Here is a 25,254-nt window from a genome sequence, read left to right as displayed (position 1 = left end):
CCGTTATGCATCAAGTAATCTGAAGCATATCGTCTTGGCTCGCTGTAGATGAAGCTGTTCCAAGCTGGGTGTTTAAAAAGTTTTCATGAGAGCGGTGTTCCTCATCCGCATTAATAAATCTCTTTGCCTCTTAAAAATTCTGAAGAAACTACAAACAAATGAGTAAATGAGTTAATTCTGAATTTGATGTGTATGTTTTTTCGAACTAATTATCACAGATAGAGTATTTTTACGCAACTGATGACATCACAGATTACGCTGCAAAGTCTAAATGTGTTCTTTGAATTTTTGTGAATTCGTGAAATTTATTACATATCCAGAAATGTTTCAAACAAATGTAGAGTTAAAATGGAGAATATTATTTTCACGGCAAACCAACAACTTCTTAGAGAAATGGTAACTTTGATTGTAGTTCCATGCAAACTACATATTACTTTGGGCCTAAAAATAATAATTTTATATACCACCCATTTTTAACCACTTTACCTTATCGACAAAAAATGTTTGGTACTGTTTCGTTCTTTAAATTTTGTATAAAATCAGTTTAGAAATTTGATTAGTGTCAAGTAAAGAATTATTGAAACAGTGGTCGACTCTTACTGGGTAATTAATTGCTTCAGGCATCTAGGCCCAAATGAGTTATTGTTTTTGTTGCGAAAATAATAAAATTAAAATAAATTGTTATAAAATAATTACGAAAACATCTTATTTGTTATTTCGCATGTCACTCCAGGAAAAGTCACATTATCCAAGCGAAGTTTATTATTTTCATTGTTAGTAAAATTATTTTATTATGTACCCAAGTTTCGTTATCATAAATTAATTAGGTTCCTGCTCGAACCACTACGGCACTACTGTCGCGTGATTTAAAAAAGGCTAATATTACGTAACGAAGTTTTGTAACGCCATTAAAAAATGAAACACGAACTTTTAAATTCCGATCCGCATGTTCGGGTTCATAAATAACTCACTTCTGATAATGCACGTCTCTGTAGCCAGAGTTATTCAACCAGTGACAGGCACGATCCACCGAAAAGAAAATGTGTTCCCCGTTGAAACAGCGGGAGTTGAAATGAAGAAGAGAGACGTAAATAATGAGTAGGAAGTTAGGGATAAGAACTTACGGACTGGCAGTAAAATATACTTGAAATGTAGCTGGATGTAACACGTAACACAGGCATTTAGAAATTAGAATTCATTGTTTAATTGGTTTATTTAGTTATTCTTGATCAACTGAAAAGATTAATTAGCGCCGAGTAATTCGAAATGTTATTTATTTAGAATGGGAGCCGTAGTGTTCTGTTGTGAAGAGGCGGTACTGAGGAAAATAAATACATTCTAATTTGATATAATTGACCTGTGGGTCCAGATTCTTATCATAAATTTTCTGATTAAGTATTTTGTTTGTTATTTTATAGCACTGTTTCAACTGCGGAGGTTGTGGAGCTTTTAATGGTGTAGGGAAATAATATTGAATTGTGAATAAATACGGATTTGGAACAAAGTGATAGTTTCTTCGGTTAGATGTCTCAGTATTGACCTGTAGATGGTAAGGAAAATATCCGAGACTGGAACCGGGTTTCTCTGAATGCAGGTAAGGTGCTCTTAACCGACTTGAATATGTCAGTTTATTTATGGTTTATTCAATGTTTCGGTAGTAGGCTCTGCCGCCATCGTCAGGTGATTGTCATTATACTGACATAGTTTTTTCTTTATTTTTAATGTTATGATGCCTCGGGTGGGGATCAAACCAGAAATATTTTGATCACATATCACTTGACCAGGATCGGGCCGTAAAGCTCTGTCAGCATGTCTTAAGAGGACCAGTTATCAGGAGACGGGAAAAGGACCAAACCCCGAACCTCTGTGTGTATCGTATATATATGATCATTAAAAAGTATGCTTTAGTTTAAATATAATTTATCAACAAATTCTCGACGCAGATAAATAATTGTGTTGTTTAATTTGCCGTCAATGGTAACATCCTCATTGTTTCATAAGATGGCGTACAAAATAACACTTCCTTGGACATTTTGGATATGAATGTTCTTGGGCGCCATATTCTCACGATTTTAACTTCCGCGATTAATTTTTGAGGCGTCTGAAACAACGTGTTCAAAAACAACGACCAAACCACTACACAGTTGATAAAGTGTAAGAAGAAATTTCATGTCGTCATTAGAATTACTGAATTCGCTCCAAGCAGAACAGTTGCCAGTTTCTAACGTCGGCTGCAACCGTTGTTGGATGCCAGTGGTTCACACACATTGAGCATGTTTTCCATTAATAGATTAGAATAATTATTCTCCCTTGTTTATTGTAATAATTAATATCAGAATATATATGTAGTTTAAACTGGAGCATGTCTTTTGATATACCCGGTACACATGGCAGAACGAAGATGTAAGGGATCTTCTCGACAACGCGCGGACTTCCAGAGAACACTTGGACATAAAAGGGAGGATCTTAAAGAAACGGATTGAGAGACTGGGCTAGATTCATGTGGCTCGTGTATGGGTATCAATGGTGTGATGTTAGCACGTTAACGAACCTTTGGAGTTTATAAAAGGCGGGAAATTTCTTCGCAAGAAGGACTTTTTACTTTGCGGAGTTTTCGTGAAGCGTGTTTCCTCTGGGGTAGTGTCAGATTAGCGTTTGGAGAGTTCAGGTAACAAGTTTTGTTTTTGAAGTTTTCGTGGCCATGCCTTTAACAGAAAAGACATCCGTGTGCCTTCCTTATCCTCTCTCCAGATAAATAAATCATTGCCACCTCCACATCGATCAATCGACGTTCCATTGTCTCTAAACCAGATTCCACAATGAATCAACCAACCATTCTTCCATACTCTGTTCCCATTCTAAACTCATAAGAATTGCAACAACCATGAGCGAAAAACGTTTAAAAAGAATTGCAAATGGATAAAGGAAAAGTGGAAGAAAGAAAATAACATTTGAAGTAAGAAATAAGAATGAGATATATGAAGGGAGAAGGGAAGTTGTAAGAATGAAATTGAGAGGTAAGGCAGGAGGATAATAAATACGCATTGAAGGAAAGGAAGGGTTAAAAATGAATGTGAAGAGAAATATGGAATTAAAGATGGGAATAAGGACGGTTAGAAAGAAATAAACGATAATGGGAAACTGCTCTTTTTCTCTCCGTTTCTGTGCACAAAAGAATCCTGTGTGATTCTGACTGTCAACAATTCTATCGTCTTCTCCAACTACTCCAAAACATTCTAAAATAGGACCCTACTGCTGCACCGGCAATTTTAAAAACACTGGTTCGTTATTCATCACCACTACCATCATCACTTGTCAGCGCCTTCCTCGTCCCATATCAGCGAGCTGGGTAATGTAGCGGTAACTCTGAATTCATTTGTATCCGGGCTGCAAATAGTCTGAATCTCGGCCGAGACACCGGGCATCCTGACAAGTTTTAGTTTCTTTACCCCATTTCCTTCAGGCAAATTCCGGGATAATGTAGGTATCATTTGAGGTTTTCACAACGGTGAGCCGCGATTTATCACCCTGAAGACGGAGGCAGTATGACCTCTAAAACGTTGGTAAACATCTACAATACTACACGGCGCAACAACCCAGAACGCAGAAATCTTCGGGATAATGTAATTTGAATTAGACCACAACCATATCCTATCCAATTCATGATTCCTTAATTATTCGATGCAGTAATTATAATCTGAGATTTTATATAAATGTCAAATAAACCATAAACAAACACATAAACAAATAACACGTGTAAATTCAGTGTTTAAATTAACGAAAGAGCCATAATCAGTCACTAACCTCGATCCACGTTACTAGCATGTATCATAATTAAAATTAGTCGTCAGTGGCCAAACACCGTTTCACGTATATCGGAAATCAACGAAACAAACAGGGAATATTTATCGCCAGTCTCCGATCGCTGGTAATTCCTGTTTCCCTTGACACACATTATGAGCCTTGAGGGAAAGTTGCCTTCAATGTGAGAACATGAAATCACTACGGGGTAGTCAAAACACACGTGTAAATACACTGAGTTCTTTTGGCAGCGCAACCGTAAATTATGAGTCGGCCCGACTAACCGGGAGTGGCGCCTGTCATAATCCTGATTGCGCGCTGGCAAAAGAAAGACGGAGAAAAAACTAAGTTTATATTTGTACACAGTTAATCTTGTTATGTCGCAGCGCAAGGTGTGGGGGCCCAGTGTCGCGTCGGTCTGTCTGTCGCATCACCTCACTATACAGTAGCGTCTCACTGCGCCGCTGGTCTGTCACTGCATTGCTTGGGAGGGCACAAACAGAACCAGTCTTATATCTTAGGCGTTCTTCACTAATGCTATGAAATCCATCTTTGACGTGGTCTTTCAGAATCTCTTTTTCTCTACCAAAAGGCCTGTTTCGGAATTCGTATTGTTATTTTTAATGTTATTTTTGTTCTTATTCCTAGTTTTTAGTTTTTGTTATTGTAATTTCTGTGTTATTGTTGTTATTTCACTGCTATTTTGCTTCAACATTGACCTCGGTTTACGTTAGTGCAGCAATGAACTAAGATGACATTAGTGCAACAGTGGTCTAAGACACAGTGTTTCCCTTTTATATGATTGCTGCATTTGTTGTTTCCTTGATCTCCCTCCTGATGTCAACGCCCGTGACGTGGCGTGAAGAATACCTTTGGAATGTCTGTGTACTCCAAAGAGTACACATTTTTAATCTTGTTTTTGTAGGGTTTATCAAATAAAACTGCATGTGCTGTCGTCTTCCAAAACAGGTTCTTGTTTATGTATGTGAAAGAATTTTTGTATCCTCATGTCCGCGAAGGACTATTCTAATTCTGTGGATAATGTGAGAAATGTAGACGAAACTTGGGCCAAAACGACTTTATTGATATATACGTACGCTGATCTTACTATGACCCTGGGATAAATAGTGAGGTTGAAGACTCTAAACAGGTCTACCGTACATATTGTACACTTTAATAAGAGCGAAAGATTATATTCCATTTAAGGAGCTACACAGGATAACGTTCTTTGCTACTTTGCATCTCGAATTCATCTTTATGCTCATTTGCCGGAAATTCGAGTGTGTTCTTACAAAGTTGATCATCCTACAGATACCACGCTGTTCATAATCTGAAAGTATTTTTAATGGAATTTTGTTAAATACTGAGAGTATCGAAAAAAAATTCAAATAAAAATTGTATCTTAATTTATGTATCATTATGTACAACAATCCGTTTTAATAAACCTATAAGTAAATTCGTATTTCAGCTTTCTGCTTGTTGAGACTAATAAAAACTCAAGACTAATTTCACACAAGATTTGGTATAAACCCTCTTAGGCCTACACCAAATTTAATATAAATCCATTTATTAGTTTCAGAGACGAAACTCACGAAACGACACATTACCCTGGTGATACTAATATAATACCACTTAAATTCACAAGACATTTTAAGTTACATTCGATATTTGTCCAACTGCTCAAATACTTAGTTATATTTTATCTGTAATCTACATTTATCTCTACATATATGATAAAAAAGCGTCTTAAGTGAAACTGTTAACTGTACCAGAGGGCAAAAATGTAACTGTAATTTGTGAGGATGAACTGTTCAGTTGTTAGAGAGTCTCAATGTTTTGCTTAGTAATTTTGTTAATTTGTTGCTATGCATCTAATACAGTTACTTGACTGACAACTAAGTATCTCTTTGTTTCTTTTACCTTTCGTTGATGTCCGAATGGTCGGCGTGGATTCTTTCGCAAGTGCGCCATCTTGTGACGTCACAGAGGCCACGGTCAGAACAAATGTGTCAGCTCAGTATACTGATGATGTTAAATTGTGGAATTTCTGTCCGAAGGATTTCTGAAGAATATAAATTTGTCTCTGGTGTCATTGGATTCTATGGATGCAGTAATACGTTGTGTACTACTATACGATTATGATTAAGACACTTCACAACACGAATTCCACAATACTTTGGTCACAATTCTATCGCTGTCACTTCCATTTACGGCATATATTCTTTCTCTATGTATAAACACTTTGATTGAGAGTGAATTTTCAGTAAGCACCATTTATAGCATGCAAGTAATATTTTAAACGAAAGCTGAAATATAATTACAATTGCCACTTATAAATGAACAACACTTCGAGACGTCAGTGAACTTTTCGTAACTGTCGTTTTGCTGTCCTGATTTGGTAACTCGAAAGTAAAGTTACTGTATTTTTTACTCATGGCAGCAAATGCTGAATTTCACATTCAGAAAGAACAAAATCACACGCTCTACAAGTTCTCTGGCTGTATGCACTTTAATTCCCAACTGAACTCATTACAGAAACATGTCTTCTTCATGTAAACGTAACTTCTGAAAAGGGTGAGAAAGTTTCTTTTGCCTGTTAAGAGACGTTCACGCACCAACCGAGAGTCGACGTCATGAAGTTGAAATCGAAGGCAAAACAGAAGCAAGAGTTAAAGAAAATAGTAAGAAACGGAGACATAAAACATGAGCGTCGGAAGCAATACATAGAACGGATGCCAAAAGCCTTAGCCCAGATCAAACGCTAAAAATAAATGGTTGGAGAATTTAAAACCCCTGTGTGACGCAGGGCGTTCTGAGTGACATCTGGTAGCGCGTATCGAGGTTTCGTAGAATACTGCATGATTCATGCCCTTAGAAATATTGCCTTTAAAGTGGCAATTTGAAATTATCGAACTAAAAAAGACGATATTTCATGTCATCCTGCGTAAATATAAAGTCATACAAGAACTTTTTGCTTATGTCTCAAGAAATGCCCAAGAATATCTGGATGAACAGTACTGAAATCTGTAAATATTTGCAGATATTTTAATGCAACGTTCATATTTTATTTTGTTTCCTTTAGCTACCACTGCAGTGAGTTTTGCCATATAAACTGATACGACCTATGTGGAAAGCAACTTGGCGTTAAGAATTCTCACAGATGATTGTACGCCACACAATATGTTTATCTTGTTGAGGCTTGCGAGGTGTGTCTTGAAATTTTTTTAATATCTGAACGATGTCACAAATTTGCGTCTTCAAATAAAGTAATGTCCCTAATAAGTAGAAGTTTTTAGAAGTTATAAATGGACATTAATTTTTATGTTTTATTTATGATTGTGAAGTTGCACGATTATAATTTGAATTCCGGTCGTAATAGTATATAGTCTACTATGCTCCTTTAATAATTAATAACTGCATTTATCCCATAGAGTGTATTTGTGCGTTTCGTATGATTTTTTTGAATAAAAATCTATTATTTATTTAAATTGCATTGACCAATCTGATCTTTGTAATGGAGACGAGTTGTGTACGAATCAGTCACTCCATAAAACTTATCAGTAAAAGTGTATTAATGTAAAATATGTTTCGTGTTAAATTATGCAACATTTATCTGAACGAAAGGTTAGGTCAATAATTCAATTATTACCTGAGCAGCCGACATTCGCCTTTTTAGAAGGGTCAGAGACCGAGTAACAGCGTTATCGCCCGCCCATACCCACTTTTCCCACACGTCACAAACATTTTGATATACTGTCACGTTATATTTTGATCAATATGCTGCAGTGTTTCTGGGGCTGTTTGTACGTTAAACAGAATTACAGGCCTCTGCTATAGAAATATAGAAAGTGGTTCTTATAGAATACGTATGCGAAGGAAAGAGGTGAAATACCACAGTAAGTAAAATAAATGGTTATGAGCTAGAAGACCCAGATTCGATTCGCGGCAGAGGTAAGATTGTTCTCTGCGTAACCGCATCAAAATCTGTTCTGGGTCTCACCCAGTCCCGAGTCTAGCAGTCTCGGTAGGCGTAAAGCATATTAAGGACTGGCGGATTTAATTTAGCCTTCGCCGTTCCAGAGCGGCAACTTCTACGTTACTGCTGTTAGGCGTTTAGTCTAGACATTGGGCGCGCATCTAATGAGCATTAATGAATCATTACAGTTCATGCAGCTATTCACTGTGCAGTGTTGAGGTCAAGTGGTTAGCCGCCCCCTTTAGTATTAGGGTAATTCAGGATTAGATTCTCGGACCGTAAGTCGGCTTCTGATTGGGATTTCTGTCTGTATGTTCTGCGTTTTTGCTCCATGTAGATTCGTACAGTCTCTTCTTTAAACCTTCAGCCTTTGGGCATTGTCATGAAAAGTACAATACGCTGTTCTACGCACTAAAGATGTGGGCACATGTAAATACATTTATATATTATTTTATTTAAATCTTGTCCGTCTAATCACAATAAATTCTTATTAAATATTAAAATATTACAATAATTAACATTTAAAATATTTAAATATTTTAAATGATGTTCTTTATCGAAATATTCGATTTACATTAGACCATCGAATATTTCTATAAAGAACATCATTTAATATTTTAAATATTTTAAATGTTAATTATTGTAATATTTTAATATTTAATAAGAATTTATTGTGATTAGACGGACAAGAGTTAAATAAAATAATATATATTTATTATATCACAATATGACGCAACTTTACCATCTCATAGATAAATTTAATAAATAATCAAAATATCAATATCGACCTTTTTTATTATTGAAAGAGGACAGACAGGAAATTTTTGTTTCGTTTTTCAAAACGTCCGGTTACAATGACCATGTTATTTAAGTCGTGGGTCTTGATCGTCGGAACATGGTAACATGGGTTCAGATTTTAGTCAAGGTGTGGTTGTGCGCGCTGTCCAGTGTACGTACAGGCTGTGCAGTGACCTCATCGCTCGTCCAAGGAGTCGTAATTTCAGAAATCATTATGAATAGAAACAATAAGATTATTGCCGCATTTCTTGGAGAAAGGTACTCAGTACTTATTATATGAGTCGGCACGAAGTTTCTGTACATTCCAAGCTTATTTAACAACCCTATATCAAATCACTAATTTTCCTAACATAACTCACATTATTGATAATGATTACTTATTAAATTAGTACGGAACGCTGGATCAAGGGATAACAATTAGGAGGGAGGTACGCAGTTCGAATATCGATCGGGTTATCGGCTATCCTCGCCGTGTTTTCGATGTTTTTCTCGGTATCTTTAGATATAGTGCTTGTAAGTATGATAAGACTTCTAAAATGTTAACCTGTTTGCCAACTGTGGTCATTTTATCGTTAAGCCATCGCTTGTAAAATACCGTGTCTTACCTAAATGGTACAGAAATGTCGGATAATATGGAAGTCAACTCAGTTTACGATATTATTAAATTACGAAGAAAGTACAGTACAGCATCAAATGAAAAATCTCATAACAAATTATAATATTTAGTAGTGCGTCGTGGGTGTTCGTGATTCGTTTCGCTACATGCTGAATTGCCTGTTGGTAAAATGGAGGGTTCAGAAACGGCACGTCGAATAAAAAGGACTTTTCGAACAACCGAAGATTAGCTAGGTGTGGTGCCTTTAGGACAGTATGTTAACTTTAGTTCTTGTGACGCTAATTGAAGAGATTGTTTATCATTCATCTGAAGATGCGAAGTTGTGTATATCCATTTTTCGAACCCATGCGGAAATGCTGCTCGCTAATAATAAAAATACTGACTGAGAAAATTGGAAACCTACGACAACTGGGTTACAAACTAGGGACCCTCTTAGCACGTGGCCTGTTTAATAACCAGAATAATAATACGAAGGTACAATTTTAGTTTTGTTGGTTTTAATATGTCTCTGTCGGTGTAATTTCATTCCTGGAAATTTGAATTCGGCCTTCTTTATTTATTTTTAATAGTCTTGCGAGAAAAATTTTGTGGTTTCAACGACTCTGTCAGTAGCCCATATTGTATAGCGATGGCTGAATAATGAATTGGAAACGATGTGGAAGGAAACGGTCATTGGCTTATTTAAATAATTATCTCTGCATTTGCCTTGGAGCACTGAGGAGAACCACGAAAAGCTCCTGTCTTCGGGCAAAACCCGGGACTTAACGAATGTCGAATTACGCTTTTTCGGTGTTACGGAAAGCTATATTTGACGGTTACACATGAAGTTTGAAATATATACATTTGTTACGTTTGTTCTGTTATTTCAAATGCCATTTTTTCATTTCGCCTTTCGGCATCGGATGTCATTGTTTTCGCGTAAATCAATACCTTATTTAGCTACTAACAAACACAGATTCCAATAACGTCCTCATAGATGGCAGAACGAGCGTTGTCATAGCTACCCTTAGTTCGGGCATCTACCGCTTGATGTCGCGTGCCTCTGTAGCCTCGTGTGGATGTGTTGCAGGAATCAATTCAGTTTTATTTTATAGCCAAGTACGATGGTGCTATTGCAATGCCACGTGTTTCGTAAGTGAGGGGGTCGAGGGGGGCATGATCTGTACTAGGAGGTCGGCCGTGTCACATACATCCTCCTCTGTAAGGGGCATTGCGACATCTTCGGAGGGGAACATGATTCCTCAAACATTACCACATGTACACCATTACTGCCACTACCTACCGGATGCTGCAGGAGGGGCATAATCACTGCTAGTTAAAAATAGTTCGCTCTATTTTATGAACGCATGTGCGTGCTTGTGTTTGCAAGCGCGCGTGTGTGTGTCTAACCCAGGAGGTACTCGCCTCACGACACTGCTCACCTCCACGACGGAATTCCGGAGTTTCAATGCAAGAAGCAAGTTCACGCCCGGTTTCCTTTGTTTCTTGGGCGACTTCAGGTTTGTTTCCATTACTGTGCTGTCCTAAAAACAGCAATGAATCCGAAAGCAATATAGTAACTTGTGATAAGGGGGAACTATAGCCGATTACATTTTTGTGGATAAACCAGCAAGGGATAAATGCTACGCACAACTGGGATAAGATAATGTAAAAATTTGACTTTTAGAGATATCGTTTGTGTTAGAATGCAACGGATGAGGTGGATGGAGATTTAGGTATCGGAAAGTAGGATTTGTCTGTGCAAGGGGCATAGGTCTTAGAAGTTTAGGAAAGGAGAGCTGTTTTTTGGAATTCCTAGCAAATCAGGCTTTTTGATATGTTAGAGAATATATGCAGATATGATAACACAATTTGGACGTGAAAATAATTGCTGGTTGTATGAAGATGTACGGAGGGGACATCGGCTGTAGTCCCTACTGACAAAATCCTATGCTATGATGTGAACTGTAGGCCCTAAGAGGCGATCATACTTCGATTGCAATTTCTGGGCTTGTGCCCTGACACCGGTGATACGAGTATATTGACAAGTTGAGTAACCTTAACTTTCAACTGCTTGACTCTGTAGTGTGTGGTTAGTTATTAAATGGGATTCTAATCGCGGAGATCTGGGTTTAGTCACAGGGCAGTGGAATATAAAATGGACATAAATAGCATTAAGGCAGAATTCTTTCTGGATACTTCGGGTTTTCCCTGTGTATCGTTTTTCTACTAGCGGGTATGCGTAAAATTTATGTGTAAACGTCCCTGAACTAACACAGTTGAATAGAGCCCCTCTTGATAAGCCGATATAAGCTCAGACAATGAAATTTCTCAGCTACTTAATGAACTTGAAGGTTCGTTGCCATGTTCATAAGAACCTGCTGCTTATCATTATCCTGAGCCAGATAATGCATTCCACATACTCACGTCCTGTTAATCTGAGGTATTCTTTAAATGTCCTGAGTTGTCTCTTCTCTTCAACTTTGCCGGCTAAAATATTGTTTTTCATGTTTCCCGTGCGTGCTACAAGGCATGCCCAGCTATTTTATAATTTTTTGTGCTAGGTGCCTGATAATCGAACACGTTATCAGAACATCGATCCTCAGTTGGGTGTGCCAATTTTAATTTGGCAGGTGACGTTCATTTCACCTTTTATGACATTGACGATATTGATGATGGCTGGCAATGCTACTTGTATTTTAATCTAGGGTCTGATGTTAATTATCCAGAGTTTTGACATTTTATAGTTGAGAGAAGGGAAATGCGTGGGGAAATCCGATCAGAATCCTCCTGGTCTTGAACCCGAGACCACCAACACTGAAGGACAGCACCAGGTTTCAGTTTTTAATTGTTTTAACATTTCACTCCCACATTTCAATTTATAACGTCATTATAAAAAGAAACAGAAATTGTATGAGTTAAATTAAAGACGTAATAAATGTATAATAACGAAGTCACTTACAGCATCCATAATAAAGCATCCTGAAGAGTCAGAGTGGAATCGTCTGAAATGAATATTTCGAGGTGTTTAGGGCTAAACGGACTGCGTGCCAAATAAAACAGAGAAACGATGAAAGAAAAAGAAATCGTTGTGCAGAGAGTAGTAAACAAAGTGTCGCGAAAACAAGTGATCCACGGCTGGACACCAACTAGTAGATGTGGAGGAGGAATAACGAACAAACACGGCCCTCGCAAATTTATAAAGCTTCTGGGGAAGACGCTCGGGGTTTTCTTAAAATAGGCTGCAGGCTACTGAAATGATGGAGTAACTTTAATATTCTGTAACACATTCGTATTTCACTATCATAATTGGCTCATGAAAGTAAGTACATTGCAAGAAACAAACCTTGAATTGCTTTTAGTTATCATTACAGGCTATCGAACATAATTCTATCACTAGACGTCGTAGAGCTGTCAGTAAGACGCGATGTACATTTGCTTACAGAGGAAGTTAAATGTTAAATACCGATGACGATAACGAAACATATTATCTGATATGGAGTAACTGCGATTGTACACAGTGACAAAATATTACCGAAAATATATTTGGGCCTCTCAGATCAGAGACGGATCGCAGCTCAGAGCCCCTGATCAAAAGTGTTATTAAGCGTTTGTAAAATATAACTGTGATTCTTGCACAGTTTGAATCAAAATTAAATTTGATGGATAAATTGTAGTATAATTTAGTCAGATAGCTTATGGGGTGGAATTCAGACTTATTACCTGTAGGGCGGTTGACCTGTGTAGTGGGTAGACCTGCTAGGGGTTCCTCCCCTGGGGATAAATCGACCGAAACACTTATATTCAGTTAGAGCTGAGCTTTGGAATGCGTGAAGGCGTGGTTCTCTCGAAGTTGTATAGTTAGTGAGGTGCGACAAGACAACTTTTTTGGTTGCGCATTGCCAAGTCGTGGAGTGCGTACGCGCAAGTAGCTTATACTGTGCATTGCGCGGGTACAGTGTCGCTCTGAAAACATCAGGTAGTTTTAGCGGTTGACGATGGAAAGTGTTCCCAGTGATTCGACAGATGGTGGACGGAAAAATATCCGTTGTCAGGGTTGGGAAGAAATTTTCAGTGTATACTCATTCATTAACCTCGAAGAAATAGGAGAAAACTCCTTTAAAACTGTGATGGGCGTGATGAAGAACTTTATTCCTAATAGGAATGTTGTGTTTAACGTCATTGACATTATAACAATAGCGGAAGAAAAACTCAGCTCTGTGAACAAAGCGAAAAGGGCAGTCCGATGAAATACATGGAAAACGATTATATGATACAGTCACGATAGACAGACTATGATAACAGTTCCAGTGCCATTGAGTTAACCAGCTATGTACTATTGAACTGAAGACAGTAACCAGCTCACTCACTACTCTGTTGTATATAAAATAGTTCGGCATTATGAAATCAATTCAGTAGGAGAACCTATTTGACACGTGGTTACCTGCTGTGTTTATTTTTTAAAAAAGTTTATTCTAAACCACAGTAAAATAAATAAAATCCGTGGGATGTACTTGACTCAGATGTTTTTTGAACAAGTAGTAGCGTGCTGCTGTCTGTTCGTTAACTTCTTTGCCTGCAGGCAAGAGCAGCTTTTGTGATACCTAACAAAATGTAATCGCATGGAACCTGCGTGCCATACTTCAACAGATGAGTGATTGCGTTAAATACGAAGATAAATACACTACGTACGAAAGACGACCGATGAGTGATTTAAAGGCCGGTGTTTGAGAGATTGAAGAACAAGGCACAGTCGGTTTGGATATGACATAATTAGGTGTTTGAGATTGCGGAAGAATCCTTAGCTATGTGCAGAGTGAAGATGCTGGCCAACATTGCATTAGCTGTCTTGTTGCCGTATCCCTACGCGACACAATAATATTTATTTTGGATCTGTTTGTGTGATTGGCCCCGAGGCTTGAGGGAGAATTAGACACGCGATATAATTAAGTTCAGCCATCTTCGTGATCGGGGACACGGGCTCGAAAACAATCTTTCTGAAAACGCCATTACTATATCGGTTCGCTACAGAAGAATTTCCATTGGACGTTGGCTCTTGTCTGCATAAATGATAGGTTGAAGGAATTCTCATGGGCTGTTCTGTCTTAGTTTTAAGGTACAAGAGGTCCATTAGATACAGTTAGAAATTTGTATTGGAATTTGTGAACGTATGTTAGTTTCGTTGTACACAACTACTGTAGGGTAAGTCGGTGCCAGTTGGACAATAAGAATGTGAACTTCGTTTATAAGTAACTGGTGTCCAATACGCGGTTTGTAAGTAGATAAATCCTGAAACAAATCCAAAAATTCTGTTTTATCCCTGGACTTTACTGATTTGTTAAAATTGTTAACAATTACTCAACAGATCCTACAGCAGGGTCTGTTGGGCACACTGAATAAATAAAGATTCTCCAAAGAATAGGATAAAATTGTAGCCAGTTTAATCATGAATGTATTATGTTTGATACATTGTCGTACTATCCACCGACTTACGTTAGGACTTCGCATGCCTTGTAGACTAATTTCTTCGTTCACTTTCCACCAAAGCGTGGCTCGTGATACGAAGTCTGACACTTCTAAACCTGTAAAGGTTTCACAGGCAAAAGTGAATATGTCCACTGACCCTGATCACGGCAAATCGCCCTTCTATATGATTTTGCTTTCACTTTTTTTTTTTTGGGGGGGGGGGGGGAAGCAGTTTTTGTTATCTTTCAACTTCCTTGCTTTAATTCGTTTTGTGACTTTAAAATCTAAGACTTGGAATTGGGTATACAAGTGTTTGAGGGTCTAGAACCAGAGGTTGTAGGTCTCGTTTCTCTACAAGTTCACAGAAAGACGTCCAGCGTCTATAAAAGTCTTCGGTTTGTAATTGTAATATGTGTAATTGATCTTTTAATTATTATCAAAGTGGTCAGATATGGGAAGATGTGTTGGGCGGGGCTCATAGTATCATAGGAGATATCAGAAATGCATATAAAGGTTTTAGTCAAAATACGTGAAGGTAAGATACAACTTGGAAGACCTAAGTGTAGATCGGTGAAAATATTGAACGTGTCTTAAAGAAGTAGGATGTGAGGATGTATATTGGCTCCGTATAGAAAGTAGTGGCACGCTGTTGTGGAAACGGTAATGAACCTTTTGGTTCCATAAAATGCGATGAATTTCCTGACCTGCAGAGGGAGTGTTCCCCTCGTACGTACTTTGTTTCATGGAGTTAGTTTACATCGTCTTTATGAGCAGCTGGAAGGACGAAACTTTACAACAGTGTGTGTTTTCGTTCGGTGAAAAGAAAAAATGAGGTTTCAGCCACATTACGCAGTACTGTATACGGGTTATAGACATCACGCTCAGTGGAATGTACGGTTTCCTGAATTCAAGGGCACGGAGTTGCCCATTACGAAGAAGAAAACATTTTGACTTGCTTGTTCAACTTCTTAGCCCTGAGGCTGCTTTTAACGAAGACCGACAGATTGTTTTTATTTTATTTTACTGTATGCACCGTTCTTTTATTTTCAGACGTTAAACGACTTCATTGAATCACTTTATTTTTTATTGATTTTTACTGCTAATCAATTAACATTGTCACCTATACCAGTGGCCGTTGCTGAAATCGAATCTGGGTCGTTAAACAAGAAAATTAAAGGCAGCTGTCGTCTGGGTTGTAGCGACGTCTACCAACGTTTCAGAGGTCCTTGCTGTCATCATCATCAGAGCGATGAGGCTTATCGGCGCTACAACCCAGAAAACTCACCTCAAATCCTACTAACAAAATTAAAGCGTATTTCATAATAATTTATATAAATTCGAGTACGTTCCTACATTTCAATTGTATATTTATTATTTAGTTTTTATTAATTAATATTTTAGATGATTTATAAGATTGTTGGATTAAAATTTTGACCTTGTCAGGCCTAATACCCATGGAAAAATATGTAAATATTATTGGCAAGGATTTGGTAAAGAAACCCTACGTTTCTAGCATGTAACTTAGAATTACATGCAAAAACAAGCTCCAGATTCGTCAAGTTATAAAGCCACATGTAATTGTTTCTGCTTATTTTTTTTATTAAATTGTTTCGTTGTGCCTTTTCACGTTTCAAGGACTACGAATATGATTAATGTGATGTTTGTGTTAATTTTCAAGCACTTCAAGGCAAAATGGATGGACAACGTGGAACAAACTCTCATGAACTATTACCGCTTTTATGATCAAACACTAAAACGATATATATGTCGACTGAGAACATATGGAAGGAATAAATTCAGTGGCCTCGGAACGTGCTTTTCTGTCTAGTCCTCGCCATGGAAAAAGAATACTGCAACACGCTGTGGTCACGGTAATCATTTCAGAAACCCGAAAAGGAATTGTTTAAAAACCGTGCACTTTCTTCATTTCTGTAGGCCTGCTGTCGTCGGTGCATGCACCCACGATAAAGTTGTCGGACCGAGGTCTCACCCCCCCCCCCTCCCCTCAATGCAGAGTCACTGTCAAACATCCCCCGCACCACTCATTCCTATAGCCCTACTGTACGTAAGTATGTACACACTCTTTAACATCCTTCTGTTCGGAAAGCAACGTGCATTTATTCCAGCGAAATTATCTTTCGTCAGCGATAAAAGGAACACGGGTGACCGTTTGAATGAAGTTGGATTTATGTGTCAAACTAAAATGTGTAGACTAACCGATTACTTATTCAATTAATTAACGGGCCACGAAAATGTGTAATGCTTTGATTGACTGCTGACTGATCTACACTAAATCATTGTCTGAATGGTTGGGTAAATTCTTATGACAATGACTTACTGATTAACGAATTGACTAACTCACAAAGTAAGAGAATGATTGAGGGAATGAGTAATTACTGGTTAGGTGTTAGACTTATTGATTTTGGAAGGCCCTAAAAATGTAACAGCCCCAAATCTAAGGTCTGTCGTTTAATATGATTCACGTTCTCATTTCCCTAAAACACGTCTATTCGATCATAATGCACAAGATCTCATTCTTCCAACACTATGAAGTGTGTAAGCTATGAAATTTCGCGTTTTGTCTCTCCTGTGCAGTCGGACATAAAACATTGAAAAGCAGTGCGTTCACTGATGAAGTTTAACGCAACTGCCACTTCCGGCACACGGCTTGGACTGCGTGACTTACCGTCAAGCGCTACAAGGTTATCCTGATACGAGTGAAGTATCAATCCATAAAAAGAATAAAATGTACGCACCTATCGGGAGCCGGAAAGTCACAATTGCATTCAACTTTATCAATGAACGTACTGTGTATTTCTGCTATTGCACATATTAAAATTCATTATAAATTATAATATTGTCCTACGAGTCGTTTTCAGACACTTGCAATGTATGTTATTCCGTCAGAAGAGACGTCTTCCTTCTCAGCTATGCAAAGAACGTTGGATATAAAAGGCATAAAAGACAGCTTAAAAGTATGTACAGAACAGGAAGTGTGAAAGATGAGAAATAACTGATAACTTCCTGCTTCCGAAAATTCAGTACAGCTCAAATACAGTTCCGTCTTTGTGAGGGTTTGAGCGTGGGATTGGATAGCAGATTATAAAACCATTAATATTTGAGATAGGATCTTAAATCACTCTGCTGTCAGGTATTTAACATTTGCTAGAAGATCAGTGCCATCTTGAGAAACGCGACAGGTTTATTAGCTTAAAAATACTGGCTGCTAGAAGCGTTGTCACCGTCCCTGGAGCGCCCAGTGAGTGTCGTAGCTCATTCAGAAGTCGTTCTTCGGCCCGTTGAAGGTTCATTATACCCATCGGTCTCCTGATTATGAAACTCCGTGACAGTGACTGATCCATTACACCCCAGCGTTCTGCACATCGGCTATTGTCTGAGGTAACCTATGTTTGATATACACGACGTATACGTACGAGTACGTAGTTGGCTATATTTAGTCTTCAGGCGATGGGTTGTCGTTCGATTTTTCAGTTATGAACGTTATTCAGCGTCGAATGGTTGGACATCTGAGAATAATGAACTGGAAGCAGTCGTAGCTTGTTTCAAGGTACTGAGGGAAACCTCGAAAAAACATCAGTCAAGAGAGTAGGACTTCTTAAAGAAACTCTAACATAGGTCCTTCAGAATACGACAAATTATTGCTAAATACTATACCACTCAAAGATTACTTCCTTCTGGGATAATGCTCCGTGTATTCTCATAGAAATGTACTTAAGTTTAATAGGTGTTTACTGCCTCCATCATCAGGGAGATGGCGCTGGTGATGAAGGCAGTAAGCTCTTCTGCGCAATAGCCCAGAAGTCATCTTCAAACTCGTCACCGGGAGAACCTGAAATCTCACTAGCTACTTCTTTCGGCGGTCTGCTGGTCAGAGGAGTCAATTCCGAATACAGCCACGGATGTGACAAAAGTAAATTTTGCAATTAAGAGTGATCAAATTGTCCGTCAGTATAGAAGAATCACCTCCATCCGGGTGTTCCAGCTTCCAAAATGTCGTGCATGTTAATTATAATCGAAGACAGTGGACGTCGTATATAATTGCTGTGTAATCCACTATCTTTGTGTTTGATGTGACTCTGTTTTGTCACTATTTTTCCCTCTTTGTTTTGTCAATTCCTATGTACGATGGAGTTCCCACTGTACCTAAGAAGCGTATAGGGAGCGTGGAGGCAAATTCCGACTTATTTCTTATCATCGCAATAGACAGATATTAATACTAGTGACCTGTTTCGATCTCTCGCCATATTACCTGTCCGCAGATGATTTTGTCCATAGCGAGTGCATCTTCGTTATTATCTTTGTAGACCTCTCATGTTTGACGATAAACATTCTCCAGTTCTGTAATACTACGTTATATTCCTGGTAAGTATACGCAGAAATCCAGTTTACTGTGAATATTTTTACCACGAATGAGTTAGCAGGTGTGGAAAGTGTGTGTCTAAAATGTAGAAAGCTAGTTATCTAATCGAACCGGTTCTGAATTCCTGTTAGCCGCGTGGGGTAATATACATTATTTTCTACCAACCTGTGAAATATAAATTTCCCGCGTGTGTTCTAGTACTTGTTCCAAGTAGTGCAGCCTCCTCTGGAGGAACTGGTTTACCTCGGATGTAATGGTCTGTACAAGTAATTTCAATCTCATGCAGTATTATTGACCTCAAGAACTCCGCTCACCTCCCCACTACATCTCCCACCGGTCCCATACGAATATTTTTAGGCGTACGTAATACAAATCAAATTTCGAAACCAGAATTGTTGTTGTATAAAATATTATCTTTTTATTGGCCTTTTTGTGTGTAAAGCGTTGATCTTGAAACTAAACAGCTACCCACGTTCTGAAGGAATGTTGGATGGAAAAAGTGTTGTAATGAACGTAGTTGGACTGGAGTGTCCTAAGATCGGTTTTGCTCTATAGGTTGCATTGCCGTTTAGCTTCATATTTAGCATGTTTGTCTTGCGAGACAATTCAATGCGAAGTGACAATTGCCAAAATTCAATACAGATATCTTTATACAAACCTTCTTTATTATAATATAACATTAATGAAATTTATCCGTATTGATATCCAAATAAATGCACATTTCTTATCAGAAGCAGTGCGTAAAGAGTTGAAGGATGAACGGAAGGCAACAAAAGAAATAAGTACAGATTAAACAAGAATTGAAAGAAATAAAAGAAATTTACAATGCGTGCTTCTCAGTAACAGTGTAATATACAGATGTAATATGAATATTTGGCTTGAGATTTGGATCTTAAACACATAAATATGTGCCGTGTGCACTAATAGTGGGTTTGTTTGTACTTGTGTTAAACGGAAATAAATCTTCGAAACTCTTGGATTTACGTCGTAAAGAAATTTTACAGTAATTTAATAACTTTAGACAAACGTTTAGAGAGGTAGCGTCGCTTGTTCAGCGGTGTTGTTGTGGCGTAAAGTCTTGACATTGATATCGTTCGCGTTAGATAGTATGTCGGTGTGCCTGATGTCTAGAATTTAGATGGAGGGATAGAAACAAAGGAACATCGTTTTTGTGGTCTGCTTCAAGGAATTAAAGCATTTTCTTCCAGGAACTGAGTTTCGCCGCAATTTCTTTCACAAAGAAAATCAACTTGGGGAATGAATTTAAATTATTTATTTGTTTGATTTCTTGTGATTTCTTAAAACGACGCTGTCAATATTTCAGACGTTTTTCCTCGAATGATAGTACGATTAATGAAATGGAAAAGAGATAGAAAAGGTCGTGGCCTAATTTAAGGCAGGTAAATTATTTAAATATTTTCCTGGAAAGACTTAGGAAAACCACAAAAAGTATCAGTCATGATAGCCGGTATCCGGGCCTAGATTTAAACCCAGGACCTCTAGAATACGAACCAGGAGTGCTAATAACTCGGTGTTGGGGAGCGAAGTCAAGATCTAGAATATGTAGCCCTAACTAGCATAGTAACGTTCTTTGCCAGCGGATTTCTTGTCCTTAAACTTCTACGTGTAAACCGATGCCACTGCCCTCAAAGTTTCTGTTTCGATCTTGGTTTATTTAGTGACGCTTTGTCAACTGAAATTTGAACACCAATCTCAGCAATTTGTCGTCATGGTACATGAGAGGCACTTATATCTTTACGTGAGCAATATGGTTCATCTACATCATACAGCTTGAAGAAGGTTGAGGGCCAGACACAACACAAATATGTATGTACCTTTATAATAGCTCAAACGTCGATCTGTTGTAAAAATGACTAACGAATAAGAAGACACACTGTTCTTGTTTATTGTCAAGACATACAGCCCGAGTCTAAGTCATGATTTCCACATTTATAAGGCAGTAATTTAAAATAACCGTTAAACTTGGGGAAGCACCGCATTTATCGAAACGGCTCACAGACTTTTCACTGATCACTGCTTCTTTACTTACTGTTAGTTTTGCTAGTGTGTGATTCCAGCGTAGGAATGAATGCTGGATAGAATATCTCACAGGTACCGACTAAACAATGACATAATTGCCAAACGTTTATTTAATCCAGTTTAGTTTTATCATATTCTGTTATTATGGTTGAATTACGTTTGTAGAAGTAACATTTGACATGGAGACTGATGTTTTCACAACTAGTAGTAACGTTACGTGATTCTTAGTGGAGGGGGATGAGCTGGTGCTAAAGTCAACTCACAAAGTTGGTGGGATGACGTGTGATAGAAGGTGAGTGACCAGCTTCACGCTCTTGTCACTTTACCCCGGGGAAAGAGCTCTGGGTATACGAGGCTAGGAGGACAGCAGAATTAATCTGTGCGTGTTGGCGACGACAGAAATACCTGCTTCTGCCAACGGTCGAGCCCGTAGCCAGTTACTTTATCTACTGAGCTGATGTGGCTTCTTAGTTACGTAGGTGATGCGGAGAACTATGAATGATATATGACTGAAAGGCTGGAAAAGGGAAGCGGTCTTGTGTTTTAAGATACTGTTTAGGTACAGAGATATTAGGTCAGAAAGTAATTTAGGAAACCTCCGTGTTCACATTATACCTTGCCACAAATAGGAACAGCGTGTACCATTCAAATGGCTCTTAAAAGAACAAGGTGTGAGAATGTGGCTCTGAATAGAAATCAGTGGTGGATTTCGGTGAACATTTTAATGACCCTTCGGACTCCACAAAAGCGAGACTTTCTTGTCAAGCTGAGCGACTGTTAGTTTCTTAAAGTGACTGCTTCGCGAAGTTGGATTACATAGGCGGGACTCAAATTATCTGTGACGTTACGAAGAGCTGGTTTAGTTAAAGTTGTGAACGATGCGCAATCAATTGTTGACGTCAGCTACTTTTAGCCGCTATCAGAAGTAGGACCACCGGGCGATCCAGTGATCAGAATCGAGTTGAAAGAACCAGAGGAATGTCGTAACACTGACGGTAGGAGAACTGATGGTGGGGCGGTGTCTCTTTCACCAGGTCTGGTCCCCACTCCGAGTGACCCAGGGGCCCTTCTGTCACACGCTCAATACATCTACGTGTACACGCCTTAGGCTCATGCATGACTTAACTCCATGGCGCACCATCTTTCTTGAAGAGTTTATTATTAAATGTGGTTCAAAGGTTTGTCTTACTGATAAAGCTATGCCGTTGTATCTTGTCTTGAGTTAGTTAAATTCAGTTCACAGCCCCATTTCATCTAATTTTTCCATCAACCCTCATTTTACTAATTGATTTCTACCCTTCAGTTTTTCAGACTGATACTTTCGTTTCCTCCATGTCTTTTAGTTATTACATTCATCTAATCCTGGTTGACTTAAACGAAACTGTATCGACTGTAGGTCCCAGGTCGTCGTGGTCTTGTCTCCACGTGAATGCTGGAATATTTCCGTATTCACGATTTGTGATTATCTTCCGGGGTAATTCGGTATTATTCGAGAAAACCGATACAGCTAAATAACTTCGTTACATAACTTAAGAATCGATATTCTACAATTTTTGTCTTCTACTCCAAAAATCAAGTTCTAGTTCCGACACAGACTACCCGTTACGAAGTCTGTGTTTTGTTTTCTTGTGTTCCCATACTGTCGTTTTAAATTCGTAATTATCCGGTGCTCTGCGTCGCGTAGGCTTATCCGTCACTCCAGATATATCAGGTACTTGGTCCGTTACTACAGTGTAGTGTGTCGTGGGTTGCAGCCTCGTAGGCGCTCCAAAACAGCATCTTCATGATTACGGAATTAATGTGTTACGTTTGACCGAGTGAGTACGGTGGGTGAACTCTGACCTCATTTTCTTATTTTGTTGGAGCTGGGATTATTTTCCTCTCGCATTGCGTTACTGTAGTATGTGTCATCATCGTTAACATCACTATCTGGATCAGGGGATTGCAAATTGCGCATCGCGCGTGGCCGGAATCGTTATAGCGAATTGACCAAATGAAAGAAACTATTTTAGATAAACCTCTCTAATATGCAGTTTGTCAATTTGTTTTGTTATTGATTACCATAACATTAAATATCAGTTCATCTCAATCTCCTTGATTTGATCGCCCTGAAAATATTTGGGGAAAAGTACAAATTATTAACCCCCCACACTGTGTGCACATTTTAATGCATCTTATGCATCTTCCATCTTCGGTCCAGATATTTTTCTCAGCACTCTCAATCTTCGAACCATGACAGTGATTTTTATGTTAGTTTCTACATTTCTTAGCATTGCAGTTCGTTAAATGCAACTGGGAACGGAATGTTAGACGCGCGAGAAGTTATTCTGTCATTGCTGTGGGGAGAGAGTGAGTTCAGCTCTGGGTTTTACCACGCCCTGTGTGAGCTGGAGCGATGAATTCAACAACTTCCCAAAGTGCTTCTAAATACGGCGACTCATAGCAGTGAAGTGCGTAAAGAATAGTACGCACAGCGACTGCGTGACGGGCAGACTCACGCACTCATTATACGCCGGTAGCTGATTCCAGAAATAAGTTGGCTTGTGAAGACAACAGCAGAACATAGACGAACAAGAAAACCTCAACAGCAATGGTTATTTTTATTACGTGCTTTTTCTCGTCGTTCCGAATTACATTTTCCTGCAGTTTTAATCGAAAAATAAAATGTATTCCAAGATTTTAGGTTTCTGTGGAGGTGTGAAACTGTAGATTGTAGGTTTATGGGTTGTGGCACCATGTTGTCTTTTAGGTACCTACCATAGGTTCGGAGGAACGCATCGACTTCTTCTATTTCAGGGTATCCAGCTTATATGGCGTCACTGCCCAATATCCACACTTAAGATATTTCGATTATGTTTATGGAATACAGTCTTTTAGTCCTTTTATATAAAACGTTTAGTAAATGCTATTTTAAATAAACGTATGTTTTTAAAAATTCAAGGTAAAAAGAATAACATACCAGAGAAATGTTACCATTTAAGATACTTAACGTGACTGTTTCAATTGCAAACAGTATATTTTTACTTTCATTGTTGGTTCAGTGGTAGTTTATTAGATTAAATTCAAGCAATGAAAATGATTATTAAGAATTAGTAATGAAATTACTAAGGTAAGGAATGTTGCATTGCTGTAACATTGTACGATTGTGTTGATGCAAGTTTGATATTCAAAGGTTAAGGGATCCATTCCGACAACGTTAAATGATCTGGTAAATACTTAAAAAATTTAAAACGAAGGTGTCTGTCTTTTGGGTTAAATTTTTAGACATCTGACCGTATAATGACAACGATTTGCTTGAAGGCTAAATTAGATCCAGTTATAAAGTTGTCGAGTTCATTTAGTATTCTATATCTCCGACAGTAAACAATGTTCAGCGTGTTTGTGGTGTAATAATATGTTAGCAGAAATACTTTGAGAATCTTTATATGACGTATTTATTATAGCAGAACATTTATTTGCTACGACATTATTAGAGTGGAGATTGTCTCGATTTATGAAATTTATATTATCTTCTCTGGGCCAAAAAAAGGGTGTCTTCCATTTACGGGGTAAGAACTCCTCGGTGTTAGAAACTGCTTTGTTTGGAAATGTTACATATTGTCTGGAACATCCGGCGCTTTTGAATGTAGTAATGAACTTCCGGGTTCCATTAAAGGGTTGGAAATTTCTGATCTACTGTTAATATCTCAAGGATCACTGTTCTCTTCATTCTGATATGATTGTGTTATTTTGTATCAAAAAGCATGGAGACAGAACCATTCTCGTTGTTATGGGTGAAATAAATGAAACAGAAGAGAGTGTTATAAAATACTCTCTTTCTGCAGCTGTTTCTGACATACGTGACTCATATGAGACAGGAAAAGATTCTCGCCCGCAAAGAAGCCAACGTCTTCTGTTACTCATACTTTTGTACTGCCAGGAGGCCGTCTTACTAAATTACGATGTACAGGAAATTCCCATCGTTTCTCTGTGCATAAGTACTTGAAGAAATTGTCGGCGCCTCGGTGGACAGAATTAAAGTTTTAGCCCACCACCAGCATTTCCGTTACGTAGACGGCAGTGTTAATCGATTGGTTGAGTTATGTTACTTAAAGGCGACTTAGAAACAATATGGAAGGAAGCCGCGTTGGCGTATTTAAGGCTTCTGTGCTGGAACCAGGGACTCTCCATATTTGAAGCAGGAGTACTAACCACTCG

General features: G+C 38.3%; 2 protein-coding genes across 11 annotated transcripts in view; one reads left to right on the top strand and one right to left on the bottom strand.

Annotated features, from left to right (window-relative positions):
• LOC110837360 (BTB/POZ-zinc finger protein abrupt) overlaps nucleotides 1-25,254 on the top strand; it is a 273,544-nt gene that overhangs the window by 67,794 nt on the left and 180,496 nt on the right. The window lies entirely within an intron of this gene.
• Ca-beta (Calcium channel protein beta subunit) overlaps nucleotides 1-25,254 on the bottom strand; it is a 212,447-nt gene that overhangs the window by 65,223 nt on the left and 121,970 nt on the right. Inside the window, exon 1 of one of the 5 annotated variants that reach the window (XM_022079375.2) lies at nucleotides 5,722-6,551. The exons of the other annotated variants lie outside the window; for them this stretch is intronic. Coding sequence (XP_021935067.2) covers nucleotides 5,722-5,772 — 51 coding nt within the window. The 5' untranslated portion in view covers nucleotides 5,773-6,551. Of the gene's footprint in view, nucleotides 1-5,721; nucleotides 6,552-25,254 lie in introns of those variants that run through there. 5 annotated transcript variants of the gene reach the window in all.

Source organism: Zootermopsis nevadensis, unplaced genomic scaffold (genome assembly GCF_977971745.1).
Source record: "Zootermopsis nevadensis isolate Lab colony 2312 unplaced genomic scaffold, Znev_1.0 Znev_ptg000021l, whole genome shotgun sequence".
Classification (NCBI taxonomy): domain Eukaryota; kingdom Metazoa; phylum Arthropoda; class Insecta; order Blattodea; family Termopsidae; genus Zootermopsis; species Zootermopsis nevadensis.
The sequence above is the reverse complement of the archived record's forward strand: the minus strand, read 5'-3'. Positions and strand labels throughout refer to the sequence as shown.